This window comes from Schistosoma mansoni, chromosome W (genome assembly GCF_000237925.1).
Source record: "Schistosoma mansoni strain Puerto Rico chromosome W, complete genome".
Lineage (NCBI taxonomy): Eukaryota > Metazoa > Platyhelminthes > Trematoda > Strigeidida > Schistosomatidae > Schistosoma > Schistosoma mansoni.
Window position 1 is genome coordinate 21,692,091 of NC_031502.1, and position 16,411 is coordinate 21,708,501.

The 16,411-nt window shown below is 36.7% G+C and overlaps 1 protein-coding gene across 1 annotated transcript in view; it reads left to right on the forward strand.

Annotated features, from left to right (window-relative positions):
* The first annotated feature begins 1,416 nt into the window (after positions 1 to 1,416).
* Smp_015780 (putative atpase n2b) overlaps positions 1,417 to 16,411 on the forward strand; it is an 18,506-nt gene continuing 3,511 nt past the window's right edge. The window contains 9 exon segments of the mRNA XM_018788968.1: positions 1,417 to 1,810; positions 1,854 to 2,028; positions 2,064 to 2,115; positions 2,153 to 2,254; positions 5,322 to 5,437; positions 6,894 to 6,993; positions 8,953 to 9,011; positions 11,610 to 11,707; positions 13,841 to 13,923. Coding sequence (XP_018654458.1) covers positions 2,167 to 2,254; positions 5,322 to 5,437; positions 6,894 to 6,993; positions 8,953 to 9,011; positions 11,610 to 11,707; positions 13,841 to 13,923 — 544 coding nt within the window. The 5' untranslated portion in view covers positions 1,417 to 1,810; positions 1,854 to 2,028; positions 2,064 to 2,115; positions 2,153 to 2,166.

The window sequence follows — 16,411 nt, forward strand, 5'->3', positions numbered from 1 at the left end:
CTTGTCGTCAACTCCATAGGAAACCAAACATGCTCTCAATATTTGCCTAATATATATCTGTGTAGCACACGTAAGAGAAAGTAAATGCATGAATAAAGAGCGCTTATATCTGTAGTTAAAGTAAAAAAAAGGGTTTTCGAAAATTGGATTTTGAGTGTTGCTATCCAAAGTCAAAAAGGCCGTCCTGTGCGCTCTGAAACATAACAAAAGCCAAGGTTTACAACAATATTAAATTGCAATTTTTTTCGTCAACAACTGACAACATAAAATAAGACTTACGGTAATGTTCATTCACACTGAACAGTGCACCTACATAGCAATAATAAAAAATTATTGCTTCGAACTTTCGCTTCTCTGATGCTTTTTCAGTTTATTTCTCATTTCATGAAAATAACCTTGCGTTGCTATCATACAATTTCGCAAGACTTTTTTCTGTGACAGTTGACGATAAAAAGCGTGATGTAATTGCCCCTAATGGGTAAAAATAAAAAAACTTATGCTTCTTATGGTGCCGTGAAACCCGTACTTATGAAGTGCCAAGCGGTGCGAATTGGCTGACTTCAGGTTTCATGACGTATGACAAGATATAGCACACGGAGGTTTTGTGATTCTCATCCATTAGTCGCATCAATATAGCCATCTAAAGTATGAAGTAATAACCCAATCACTTTAATAGACTTTCAGATTTTCCCCTTCTTGCTGAGGACATACATCTAACGTTCGCAGTCGCCCTTCAGATGACAAAGAGGAATTCAAACTTGATAGTCCAATTCCAAGTTTTCTCTCTAAACCAAGACGCGGTCTCAAACATTTCGAAGCTGGTCCACTTCACACCAATTTCCCAGAGGAGTCTAACACAATGAACCTTCAGGTTATCGACTGGTAACACCTTTTACAATATCCTTAAAATTTATGGAGTTTTCGTACGAAAATATGTCTCCACTCCAGAAGTCTAGAAATACACCGAAATGCATCCAAAGACGAGCCACAAAATCAGTTCGAGGAATCAGAATTCAAGCTTTATGAGGTGCGCCTCAAATCACCGGTTCTTCACCCACTAAAGTGTAAGTGTCTCAGAGGTGACCTTTCAATGACCTACAGCATCTTAAGCACTCCTGGGCATAGCCTAAAATACTCGCTGACGCCCATTCCCAACACAATTTAGGAGAATTCACAGACATTCGAGACAACATAGAATATAATGTAGGCAGACGTTCTACTCTTTACGAGTTATCAAACATTGGAATTCGCTGCCAGCTGAGGTGGTCTAAGCGACTTTGCAGGACTCCAAGAGAAATTTTGACATATTCTTGTGGATTTTGGACGGTATTTCATCATAATTTATTAAGGTTTTTCGCTCGTTAAGTGTACCTACGTCCCTACCTGAAGGCATCGGTGGTTTAATCATGGGAACAGTTGTAAAGTGATTCATATTTACTTTTACAGCAACCTGCCAGTTAAATTCATGTTTTAATGATTCTAAATTTTTTGATCTCCTAAAAAGTGGGATTGATATCGGCTTCAGGTTCAGGAGTTCTGAAGCATCTTTCAACTGATGTTTTATCAGTCTACATTCTATCAAAGTCTGTTTTTTTTTCAGGTTCCTGGCATGATCGAGACAAAACTCTAACCTCAATGTATGTAAAATCTACTGTCAGAGCTTCAGACATGGAACTGAGAAAATAATCTGTTTGAAAGTTTGGTCAAACGTTGAAGATTTAGTTCCTGCTTTCCTCATTTTCAGGGTTTTTGGAACTGTAAGATATAAAGAGACCATAGTTGCATAATTACACTTCCTGCCTAATGTTGAGTAAACGCTATACTATCAATGTTTTATTCGCCATTCAAAAAAGTTATTTCATTCCTTTGAGACAGTATGCTGATGGACGAACAACTTCATCTATATATTGTAGACATGTTAAAGAAGGGAAACTTAGGCATGACGATTTTCAATTTTCGATTGTCAAACAACTCGATGAACTTTGTAAGGAGTTAAACTCATACTATAACAGAAGTCGATTATTATCAGTAAGTTTATCTCTTATATACCTAATGTATGATAGGTGCTTAATAGTCAAAGTGTTCCTAGAGGTATTTATCTATACGGTTCTGTGGGTTAGTTTAGTATTAGAAAGGAGTAAATTTTTCAAAGGTTGCGGGAAGACTATGTTAATGGATATGTTTTATGAGTGCTGTAGCCTCGATTGCAAGTGGAGAACTCATTTCCACTCATTCATGTATAAAGTTCATGGAAGTAAGTTGTTACGTTGGTCAGTGTGTTAGAACTTCTGCATTGTTTCTTTGTTAATAATACTGTTTTTAAAACTCGAAGTATATCTTTGCAGGTAATAATCATTGGTGATATAATTACTAAAGATCTAATTGTTTATTTAAAGACAAAAGACTTCCAAAGGCGTATAGTGCGTCATTTTTATCAGACTTTTGTGTTTATTTATTCTCTTAAAAAAACAACGAACAGGGACACTGCTTGCAGTACTAGTCTTCGAGGATTGATTATTCAGCAAGGGGACTGATAAATTCTTATCATTATACATCATTCTTAACTTTAACTTTTCCTGCTATTTCTTATGAGTTGTACTGATACACTCGTTAGGAAAAATAACATAGACTCACAGTTGATTTTTAAAACGCTAAACACCATGAAATGGTCATTATCTATGATTTAGCAAATTCGAGGTACCTTTGTGTTTGAAACCGATGTTTTCAAAGATATCAGATGTGAGACGTTCTCCTAATTTTGTTCCTCATCGTTTGAATCACTTTGTAAACGTTGAAGTTGAGCCAGTCCACTGTTCTTCAGTTTGGATTATACTGAGATCATGTGTAAAATAGTGAATGTATGTCTATGTTATCCTCGTAAATATTCAACGTAACGCGATTGCTGCGTTTTACAATTCGGTAAACTTGTAAAAAATCGTACCTTTTAAAAAGATTAATTCTTTTCATCGTTGAATGGAATTCAGGAATTGGTCTTATACTATAACGAGATACTTACGGAAAAGATTAACTTCAAAATTTCCCGAAGCATCTATGGTAGTGATCATCAGTTGTTGGGGGGGTTTTTTAGAAGCACTTATTTGTCAGCGGTAAAACTGCTCAATACAATCATTTACATAGAAAAAGTTGATGTTGACATCATGTTTTAACTTGTCGCTACTGACTGATACCTGATTGGTTCGTCCATAGATTATAGTCTCGCCAAAATTTCTTGTTTCCGTGTTTATCAAATCAAATGTCCTCATATACCTACCTCATGTTCCATTAATATATGAGAATGATAATTTTATAGTATACTGTAAAATAGCTTTAACAATAGGTAAGGATTGTTGAAACTAATTTTCAGTATGTTAGACCGCTTATTACCTGTTCAAAAATAGTTTATCATTATACATTCTACTTTGATAACTTAAATTTAGTGGCGAAAATTGTTAAAATAATGTAATCTCTCCTGTGCTATTCATATAAGAATTGATAGCCCGGTGACCGACGAACTTGACTTTCAATTACTAAGTCACGTGTCAAAGCACTGCTCCGTTTTCGTTTATTTTTATGATTTGGTGACTTCTACAAATCTTCTTGGAGAATATTTATTTGCATAGTTGAAGTCATTATTCAATTGAAGCTAGACCACCATGAAAAACCTGGAAGCACTGCTTTACGGCCGTTTCGTCCTATTGTGGGACTCCTCAGCAGTACGCATCCACGATCCTGCACTCGCGAGATTCGAACCCAGGACCTACCATTCTCGCGCCAGAGCTTTTAACCGATAGACCACTGAGCTGGCCGGCATCCAACGGTGTTAATGTCTAACTTCAACCAATCCACGATTTTGAACAACCGTGCACCAATTGTCTTCAGTGAGTTATTATCTCTACAACAGACTTGGTAGAACTCCACTGGTCACTGCTGACGATATGTGTTGGGAACTACCGACGGTAGATAAATAAGATATCTATATCTCGGCTAGGTCCTTCATTTATTGAGTAATTTGCAAACAAAATTAAATTAAATTTTTTTTGAACTTCGTTGTTTGTCCTATTTTCCATAAACACCTTCACTACACAAAATTAAATATATTCTTTTATTTAAACATCAAATTCTGTGTTATAGTCGTAAACTATTATTTATTGTCACTTCACTCACTAACGTACATTGCACATTTCTTTTACTACAACTAATAATATCACCTTGTTGTCTGAACTAGACTAGGATCTACAGCTTATTGTTAGCAAATTAGATGTTTATATTGATGAAGTATCTAGATATCTCATACCTTATAACACTGAATTCATCATCTGTAAAGTAAGTTTACTTTTGATATAACTGTCAGTCATTAATCGTTAAGTAGTATAATATATCTGTGATCTCCCGACCACTGCTGCTACCTTGACGTGGTGGTCGGACTTGCCTATCATGATGAACCAATCGAGCTATGCTGGCTGGAACAATCGTCCTTCAAGGTCCTACCATGCCATATAGGTTAATTGAAGAGCGGTGAGACTAAAAGGAGCAGACCCAAGGTTCAAGGGCGAAATTGTACTTCTGATTGTACAGAGGTGTTACAGCAGTAAGATGTTTCCCTCAGACAACCAACATAACAGCGATGCTGCCCTCCCACAAGGAGGGATGGGGTTAAAAAAGGTTGACCCTAAAAATGCACACCTTGTCTTATCCCACGGATATCCGTCTCCGGCGGTAAGGTCCTTTGAAGAACGGAGCTAACACAAAAAGGTCGTGTGTGACCGACCTTAAGCAGTTGTCCCTTGGGCACTGCGGTCACGCTCTCAGGTCATTAAGACCACTTCTAATCCAATTTCCTTTTCAGGTACCTCTATAAGAACCCTTCCACGGTGTGGGCAACCGGGAAGTGATAACTGCCCTCATACCTCTAACAGCACTCAAGACCACTGTATTCATATCTATGATCTATTTTCAATATGGAGGTTCGTAAAACTGAAACAAAGAGGTAGTTAAAGTACTTATCTTTCAGCTATTAGGTCACAAATTTGAACTCCACTCCGTCTTTATTGTATTGAGCAACCATATATAATCGCTAGCCTTCACACAGCACAAGTACAGTTCAAAGTTGAGTACATAAATCTATAATTAGTATATAGGTAAACCAAACAAATATTTAAATAAAACTGGAACATGCTACACCATTCAACTAATTTATTACGGTGTATTTATAGTTGAAAAAGTCCTGTTTACACTTTAAAATTAGTACAAAACATATCACAAGTAAATGTTATCATCTATCATGTTTTCCTACTTTTTGTTTGATATATCTCTCTCTTAAGGGCTACATGCTGTTCGTTCATCTGCTCCAAGAAACAAAAAATCATTTGATCCTATTCCTCCAGTAGCGAAAAGTATCATTGATGAATACAAATTGTTATGCTTCGATGAATTTCAGGTTTGCTTCTTTTTCGATATTAAATTATTATTCATTCTGTTTTCTTCTAAATATGAAGTCATATATATCTTCTCACCTATCGATGTGATTCGTTCATCTCGAACTGTATTTCACATGTTTAGATTTATGACTGGTAAAAATGGTTGTTGTCATATATCGCTCTCAATTACATTTAGTCAAGTCAGTCGGTCAGTCACAACGTAGAACTTCGTACGTACGTACATCAGTTCTAGTTGCCATACCACAGCACAGAGATGTAATTGTCGATTCCTATCCCATAGTGGTAGAAGTAGTAAGAGTATAAGCATTATGTGAAAGATTAGAGTTTGATGATGCTATTAAAGGAGTATAATTCAATGAAATAAATTTGGAAAGAGAAAAAAGATACAGACATGAAGAATTCAGAAGATTAGAATTTGGCAGAACACAAAGAGTGGATACACCTTCGCCATTGCTAACGATTTTGAGCCATGTCATTCAGGGTCTCTAACCATTGATTGCTATCATCTCGCGAATCCCAACCAGGTAGTCTACACCTCCCAGCATGGTTCAGTCCAATTGTCAGTGACTTCATGGATTGGTGCCACGTTTTGGTCTGGCCGCCTCTAGCTTTCTTCCAACCTACTCCTACACCATAAAACATTGCACGTCGGGGCAGTCGATGGTTGGTTGCGCATACGTAATACGTGTCCCAGCCATCTCAACTGATTAAGTTTCACTACTTCATCAATTGATTTGCCATCCTTACCTAGTACCTGTTTCCTAACAACTGCATTACATACCCGGTGGTCCCAGGATATACGAGCAATGCTTCGAAGACACCTATGATCGAATACTAGTAGCCTACGAATATCCTCTACTCTCATCGGCCATGTTTCACTGCCATAAAGTAGGACGCAACGAACTGCTGCACAGTAAACCCGTCCTTTGGTTGCTAGACGGATATCTCGCCTACGCCATAAATGACGCAAGTTGGCGAGAGCTAGACGAGCCTTCTGTATCTGTGCTGCGATTTCGGGCATACGCAATACGTGTCCCAGCCATCTCAAATGATGAAGTTTCACTACTTCATCAATCGTTTAGTCAATTACAAAACATGGTGTTACGAATAGAAGTTATTCACAAGTGAAATTTATCAAGATCACTGAAATGTCTTTGTTTTACAATTCTCAGCATTTCTTTGAGCTTCGATTGACCTTTCCGACCATGTCATAAAATTGCTCACAAAAACAGCCGAAAAATGTATCATTCCAATCAAAAATCATAACTAACATATTGATTTAGGCATTAAAAGCTCTCATAGTGACAAAATCGGTCCGCATAAACTTTAGTAGGTTTTTGCGGCAATCAAATATTTAATTTTCTTCCATTTCTTTTTAGGTTGAGAAAATTATTGAATAAAAACTTGTTAAAAGTTTTCTGTTTTCTTGTTTTTTTTAAAAAAAATGTAAATTAGGTCACAGATATTGCAGATACAATGATATTAAAACGATTATTTGAGAATTTCTTTAATCTTGGCGCTGTCGTTGTTGCTACATCGAATCGTTGTCCTGATGGTTAGTTTCTAATGCCTTTTATTATTGTTTGTTATTCTTATTAGATCATCATCAACAACAACAAAAAGACATTTTATTCAATCAATTTACGATACTTTGTTGTTGTTGTGAATTAAAATCCTCTTATGTATTTCTGATTACGAACATTTGAATGATTTTTCTGATACAGAATATGATCTCTGTGCTCACTGGATAGACTGGACAGGTAATACGTACCACTTGAACTATAATCTCCTGAACAATAAATAAGAGAAATGTCTTCTAACAAAAATGTGTTGATGAACACTCCAAAAACATTATATCCCTTTTAATCAGTTATATGTCGCTTTGGGCATCTAGGCCCTCATATATATCGGATGATTTGTGTGGCGCATATGTACTCAGTGCCTTCTTGTATCAATGTTTACGTGTTTAAATAAATATATGTTAGTTATAATTTGTAAACTGAGTAATTTTTTACTGAATATAAATCACAGTTTATTTTATTTGAACACATCAATATTGGTACAAGGGGGCACCAGACATATATGCGCCACACAAAAAAATGTCATTTCATTAAATTGTGTCAGGGCTATGATACTGCCCGGGTGCCCAGATTGAAGCAGGTGGTTTTCTTAGGGAGCCACACCTCGAGCCTTCGACCTAAAGATCTAATCCACAAGGCAGTGAAGCATCGTGAGGAGATGCAGTCCGATAGTAGCCTGTGACCAACTATTGGTTCATATGCCATTTGTTCCTTCAGGATCCTGGAACCCATGTGCACCATTGGTTTGGAATCAGGGTTTTCCAACTCCTCTAGGTGGACTCACCGTGTCCACCAACCCGGTTAAAGCGCCGGACATTCGCTTTTCGTCCTCTGAATTTGTAAACAACAGTAATGCCACGAGAAGGCAGTGAGTAGGACTTCCCTGGTAGTGGCTGTATACTCATGGCCGCGTGAGAGCATTTCGAGAAGTGGCGGGCCCTTTCCTCTCTCAGCCGTAGAAGGGCATTTGGGAGCATAAATCACTGTAGTATCTCAGGTATTCGCATATCAAGCACCTATACACATTAAATAAACTTTTCTAAGTCTACAATATTCAGTAAATATTGACTAAGTGTTATGATTCACTTAAAAAGCTGATTTATACATATCATATAATTCTAAATAAGTTACCTTGATGAAAATATAAGCACTTGACTATGTCAATAGATGAACATTCTAGTAGGATATCAGTCGTTGAAAAGATTATGATTTCTAGAAAAACATCTGCGATGAATATCATCGAAAGTTGACAATTCTGATCTACTCACTTATAATTTATTTATTTATTTAAACACATAAATATTGGTACAATGAGGCACCAGATATATATGCGCCACACAAATCTCATTTGATTTGTGTGAGGGCTGGGATACTTCTCGAGTGCCCAGACTGAAGCAGGTGGTTTTCTTAGGGAGCCACACCTCGAGCCTTCGACCTAAAGATCTAATCCACAAGGCAGTGAAGCATCGTGAGGAGATGCAGTCCGATAGTAGCCTGTGACCAACTATTGGTTCATATGCCATTTGTTCCTTCAGGATCCTGGAACCCATGTGCACCATTGGTTTGGAATCAGGGTTTTCCAACTCCTCTAGGTGGACTCACCGTGTCCACCAACCCGGTTAAAGCGCCGGACATTCGCTTTTCGTCCTCTGAATTTGTAAACAACAGTAATGCCACGAGAAGGCAGTGAGTAGGACTTCCGTGGTGGTGATTGTATTCACGTGGCCATGTGAGAGCATTTGGAGAGGGAGAGCGGACTCTCCCCACTCTCGGCCGTACCAGGGCATTTGGGGGCTTATTTATAGTTTCATATTTTTCTTCAGTGTTACAAGGATTATAAATGTGTTCAGTTTTTTTTACTGGTAAGTGTCAACATAGAAAAACGACATTTTCTAATTTCCTAGCTGTACATTGAATACTTTTGTTTGTTCTAGATTTATACAAGAATGGATTACAACGTGTAAACTTTGTACCTTTTATAGGTCTTCTTAAAGTAAGTTGTGATATATATATAAAAGAATAGTGTGTGCTTATGTTCATGTAATGAATCCCCGGAATTAATGTAGCTGAGTCACTATTGTTCGCGAATATTCAATTATTGATACGTAAAGTGAACTGATATTAAAAGATAGTATAACTGTGCTCAGTGAACAAGGTCTTTTTTACGAGGTGAAATTATACAGTTATGTGTAAAACGTGAAATTAAACAAATATGATTGGAGTTTAACGACAGTACAATCTATTGCCATGATACGGTATCATATTATTGAATATTCATTGGATTTATTAGTTGTTGGCGCTGAGTTTATTCTACATCTTTCAGATTATGAGTGACTAAGCTCAATGGCTTGAAATTTCTTGGTTGTTATCACTCGGAAAGAACCCTTGAATATATACCTTCTTGCTTATGAACATATTTACATCAGCTAGACAAGCTCATGGAATCTGTTATTCCATACGAAACGCAAACATTTTTTGATGTTAGTTGGTTGGAGGTAGTCGGATGGAAACCCTGGACTTATTTTTCATTCTATTTGGCTATCCTCATAGTGGTTTACCTACAGTCTTCGGGAAATAGATACTCCCTATGGAATTCGAACCTCCATTTCCAAGATTCCTAGTCTGGAATGTTATCATTGAGCTATTTTGGCCACGACTAACCTCTTGTAGGACTGAGATATTTACATTGATTGATCACTTAGACCAGTGGCAACATTGCAACTTGATCACTAGGGTTCGATTATCATTTAAAGTTTAAACAAACATGGCACTGATCATTATTAAATGATGTTAATGTCTAACTTCAACCACTCCACGATGTTGCGCAGTTGTAAATTGTCATATGCTCACTAGTAGCTAGCTTCGAGAAGGGGTTCTGGTGAGAAGCCGTGACCAGTAGAGGTCAGTCGTATCAGATGTGAGACAGTTACCCACCGAAAACAATAGATGGTCGAGCAACATCGCGGATTGATTGAAGTTAGACATTAACACCGTTGGACCCCGGCTCAGTGGTCTAGGTGTCAAGCGTTCGCTCACGAGACCGGAGATCCCGAGTTCAAATCATGTGTGTGGGATCGTAGATGCCAACTGCTGTATAGTCCCATACTAGGGTGAGACGGCTGTCCATTACTTCCAGGTCTTCAGTGGTGGTCTAACATTGATCGGCTCACGATTTCAATGCGAATCTGTTTGTCAATACTGCATATGGTAACGTTGTCATTAAACTGTTTGGGTTACGATTAATCGCACTTACGAATAAAATTAAATGTGGTTTTCGGCCACGAAATTTAATTTATAATATTTCTCTGTATCCACATCTTACCAACTGTGTTCTATGCTAATGCTTGGAGATTTGAATTGTCTTTTATTTTCTTTACTATCCCTCTGATATGTCTTTAAAATAATGCCCTGGTATGACCGAAAATGGGGAGAATCAACTCTCCCTCTCGAAATGCTCTAACAAGGCCATGCGTATACAGCCATTACCGCGGAAGTCGTACTGACCGCCTTCTCGCGGCGGTGTTGTTTACAAAGTTAAGAGGATGGAAAGCGAATGTCCTGCGCTTTAACCGGGTTGGTGAATACAGACGATCCACCTAGGGTAGTTGGAAAACGGTGATTCCAAACCAGTGGTGCAGATAAGCTGTAGGATCCTGAGGAAACAAAAGGCGTATGAACCTATTGTTGGTCACCGACCACCATTGTACTACATCCCCTGACATTGCTCCACTGCCATGTGAGTTAGACCTTTAGGCGAAAGGCTCGAGTAGTGACCTCTTAAGAAAACCACCCTCTTCGGTTTTGCCTCCCGGGCAGTATCCAAGCCCTCACACAAATCTAATAATTTGTTTGACGCATATGTATTCGGTGCCCCTTGTACCAATATTTATGTGCTCAAATAAGTAAATTTGTGGTTAAAACACAACTTTTCGCCAGTGTATCATAGATTCAAACCTCACCCCATGTATTTCCATTACCTCATCTGGCTAGTGTCACTCACTAATCCCCACACAACTAAAGTATGGCTCAATGCGGAGTATATAAATCTGTACTTGGTAAATAAATTACATCGTGCAATCGATAAATCGAAGTAGTTGTATTCAAAATAATAAAGATAGCTTTCAATTGAGGTCTTGCAACTAATATGCACTTTATTCCCTCTACATGTACTTTAGATATTGTTTTATGTATCGAATTTCACCGTATTATTTACCAAAAGGGCATCGTTTCATCGATCACTACGTAGTCAAATGATCAGGTTAATTGATTGATCTATATAATTATTCTAATTGTTTGCCGTTTATGATTAATGTATTCTAGTTCTCCTGGTTTTCAGACAATGTAATGAAAGTTTTGTTTTAATCGTATTTGCTAACTAAGGAGAGGGAGTTCATGCGACTAGTTTACCATTCTGATTGCAGTGTACACGTGAGGCTTATAATCTTAAATATTCAACCTTCTTTTTCACAGTTTTTCGAAGGGTTGGAAACAAGCTAACTACTAAATTCCTAAACATCTGTTTAGTATAACAATACAAAATTGATTTCAAGTTAATTACACAAACTTGCCCCCGTTTATTCTTCCGTTCTAGGAAAAGTGTCATATAGTCAACTTGGATTCTGGTGTGGATTATCGTACCAAAATAAGTGAAACGTCATTGCAAGAATCAGATCTTCCCCTATATTTAGAGTAAGTCCATTGACAATAAAAATGAATTAATAATATCTGATAACATTTGTATTTATAATTAGTTAGACATAGGTAACGCAGAACTAAGTTACCACGCTTTATATCAGTACAGCGTGAAAGAAAAGTAACAGAGAGAAAACGGATATAATACTCATTATCGTAGAACGTTAATTATCATGATCATGGTTGAAAAACACGTTTGTTATTTCTGCCATGGAATTTCTACTCACTTCTTCCACGTAGATTGGTGTTCTTTTCGGCGCAAATGTGAGAGCACGCAAAGCGAACGTCTGACTCTCAAACAGGTTTCGGTGGATGCGAAGGGTCTACCTAGAGAGGTGGGGAAATGCTGATTCCGAATCAATGGTGGGCTCCACGATCATCAGGAGGCGAATGGTGTATAAACCTACTTCAGTCACCCGCTACTTTGGGACTGCATCTCCTGATGTTGAATCCACTACTTCGTGGATTAAACTTTCTTTTCTAAGGCCCAAGAACTGGCCTAAGTAAAGCATCTGCTTCAGTCTGGGCATCCGGGTTCACTCATCAATGTGATGATTATGAAAAAAATGCTTTGTTCACTTCTTATTTCATACAGTCCAAAAGGTACAATTAACGAAAAGTTCTAAATGACGTTAAGTTCAATGTTTAAGGAAATTTAGAGTGAATACAATTTTTCCACTTAAACTTATTTTACGTTTAGTCATCCAACGTTTCCAATCATTAGTTACATATATCACACGGGCCTTAACTGGCAAACTTACACCTTCCTAACACAGTTCGAACTTAAAGTTAACAATTTCATTGATTGATCCCATATATTACTCCAACTACCCTAGTTTAACTCCAACCTACTTCTCTACTGGTTAGCATTCTATATCTTTGTAAGTGGTCGCTAGGCAGATGTCAAAAATATTTTGATTACCTAATTCGATAAATATATATATAGCTTCATCTTTACGGTGTTTGCGGGAGCTTTTTTCTCTGAGCTGGATGGTCTGGTCGTGGAGCTTTCATCGTTACTCTGAACAATATCATCAGCACAAAATTCAAGTAGAAGTGAAGTGTTCGAATTTCTCCACATATGGCTCACAGCTTGTCCTATAGACCTCGATCTTGATTGGTTATTATTGACCTTTACCTGAAGTTTGTGCTGATGATATTATTCAGAATAACGATGAAAGCTCCATGACCAGACCATCCAACTCATAGAACAAAACTTCACCAAAATCATCCACCTGAGCTACAAATCTTCTACACCATCTCAAAACAGTGTTTGAAATGTTTAATTGATTAAGACTAAAAATAGATTTGTGATTAGTTCAATAGGTCATTACTCTCAAATACTATATTTCTATCTATTCTATTTATTCTTTCAACAACAACAAAAAAGTTATTCTACTGGAAATAATGATGTCGATAATCAACTTGACAAATGGTTTACAAAATTAGCAACTGAAGATGGACATGGTAAATATAATGTATTAGATGTTTTATTTATTTATTTAAACACATACATATTAGTACAAAAGGGCACCAGATACATATGCGCCACACAAAATAATGAGAATGAGAGGAGAAAGGGGGAAGATGCGTATATATAAAAGAAGAAAAAAAGAGAAGAGTAATGATGTGGGGAACTGAAATGTACAACCAGAAGAACTCTCTGAGTTAAGAAAGTTACAACCACTCTTTATGAAGAAAGTAAAAGAAGGTTACAGCAGGATCGCCACTGGCTTCTATTCTGAGCCATATCTGATAACATCTCTAGCCACTGTGTTGCACTATCTCTCGGACCCCATCCAGGGAGTCGTGAAGGACCAACAGAAGCTTTCATTCATACCACGACACCATCTCATACCATGTATTAGATGAAAAGTTTATTGATCATAATAGGTCTTACTCAGTATTATAAGTTTAGTAGAATATTTAAGATTTTCAGCATAACTTATGTGTTATTCAATGTAAGTAGTTTTGTAGTGAACAAGAACACAATCGGGGATAATCGGATGTATTTGAACACAAAATGACAGAACATCTTTGTAAAATCTGAAAAATCATGCAGTAAATAACTCATTTGCAAAATGTCAATCAATTATCTCAAACTTGACTGTTCCTTTTTGCAAATGTCAGTCATTCGTCTCAGATTTCATTGTTCTTTTGTTTCTACATCAATCATTCTCTTTTCTTCGATCTTGTTAACCTTCTGTTGACAGGTATTTCACTTTCGATTGATGATACATACTACTTATATTTCTTGACATCAGTAGCACATACCACAGTTTTAGTATTGATCTGTTTTCATAATTTTCTTAAAAAAAATCGGAGAGGAAAAAAGAGATGATGCAGTTTTGTTAAGATCATAAAAATTATGAAACCTTCCTATCACTATAAGCCTTACATTAGCATTGATTTTACTAATATTAAGAATGATAATAATAATGGCTTTATTCAATATTATATATTTGGTACAATATAGATATCTCAGCATATAGTATTTCAACAAGTTTCTTTTTCTTATTAGTGATTGGCAGTTAGAATTTAACGGTTCAAGAATTGACATCTAAATAATGTATATTTTTTTCGATGCATATTGTCAGCAACCACGATGTCTCTCTGGTTGAGCTCTTTTGTAACTTGTACATTTAAAGGTTGTAAATTCTTCATAAACGCACCTAAACAGGTTGTGTGGTTAATAGATATAATGATATATGAAAACAAACAAAAGTAGATAACTTATTGGAATATCTAGATGTCAAGAAAACAGTTAGCCCAGATGTTGAATAGGTCGCCAAAGAAATCATTATTCTATGGTCCCAACCTCTATACGTACAATATTTTAAAGATATCTATGATAAAATACTCATAATCTACAGATATTCTCTTTTCTTAAAATTTAGTTTTTACACGTGTAAAGTAAAACACAGCGAACTTGACAAGTCTTGCTGATTGAACGTTATACTCGGATCCTAAGCTAGTATTGTTGTAACCTTCAAGCTAGAACTACACAGCAACTTGAACACGAGAGAAAAGGCGCCAAGTATGCGAGAGGCACTTTACTCCAAAGGTTCATTTATGCACAGGAAATAGTGTTTTTATAGTATTTTAGAAGTCCTTGGGTTTTCCTGAAAATTCTAGAATACTACTAAACATAGTAGCAGTATAGTAATCAGTCAATCAGAATCTCTACATGTGACTTCGTTTTCGCGATGTTTCTAGCGAAATTTCTAGTCAAACGCTGATTGAATAAAAATGCTTCTTAATGTTTCCTGAGCTTGTCATGTCTATTGCGAGAAATTTTCAGGATCATCACAACAGAACTGTTACATGTTATACTCTTTTGTCAGTTAACAAAAACAAACATATCACCTATCACAACACATGTTGTGATCTAAGCATTCTAGTATTTATTCACTAAGCTATTCATTCAAAAGATTAAGTTTGGCCTATAATGTATGGATATTAAATGTTTATAAAAACAATAATTTGGGATACATATACAATGTATATAATTGCTAAAAAAGGAGTCTTAAGCACAACATGGAACAATTAAGTATTTACTGATTCTCTAATCTTTGAATAAACTGTTATATCCTTGTGAAGATGTAAGTATAGGTAACTTCTGGGACCTATTAGTGGACGATTATTCTATGTATGTTCTTACTGTTTAACTCTTGAGTAATTCAGTCAGTCAGTCACAAAATAGAACTTCGTACGTACGTACATCAGTTCGAGTTCCCATACCACATTAGCACAGAGATGGAGTTGTTGATTCAAATCCCATAGTGGTAGAAGTAGTAAGAGTATAAGCATTATGTGAAAGATTAGGGTTTGAAGATGTTATTCAAGGAGTATAATACAGTGAAATAAATTTGGAAAGAGAAAAAAGATAATAACATGAAGAATTAGAAGTTTATAATTTGGGAGGACACAAAGAGTGGATGCACCTATTGAGTAATTAGATTGTATATACCAATATTCATCGTATTATAAGTTTCATTTTGACCTATGAATTATTATTATTATACGATTTACTGTCCTTAAATTCTATTCAGTTTATTGATTAATGTCTCCCACGTTCACAGCCACATTTGGCTTGATCTTGTACAAATATTATTTTCTATTTTATGGTGTAATGTGGTCTGTCCGTCTGATATATAAGCATAGTATGCTTGAAATAAATGATTCACATAGCTGAAGCTGCACTTGGTGTTCTGGACTCAATTGGAAGGGCTAGGAGGATGAGGGACCATTAAGGACGCTAGACTACTCATACTGGCCGAACGTCATTGTTTTGTCACATTGTTAAGATTCGAAAAGTCGTATTCCGATTGGTGGATAAATCACGTGATAAAAGCCGGACATAAAAATCAATAACGAATTAGCATGCGGCCTTCTTTATTCTTTAAATTCATAACAAAAACTATATTCAACTTAAAAAGGCTTTTAATGATGATTTTAATATTCAGAAGGGGTTTTTGTGGAGATTTAGTATTTGCATAGTTGAAAGCATGAGTCAATTGAAGCTAGGCCACCAAGGAAAACCTGGAAGCACTGGACGGCCGTTTCATCCTATTGTGAGACTCCTCAGCAATGCGCATCCACGACCTCGCCTCGCGAGGTTCGAACCCATTACCTACCAGTCTCGCGCCAGAGCCCTTAACCGATAGACCACTGAGCTGAGGTGTCCCATAATAGGACGAA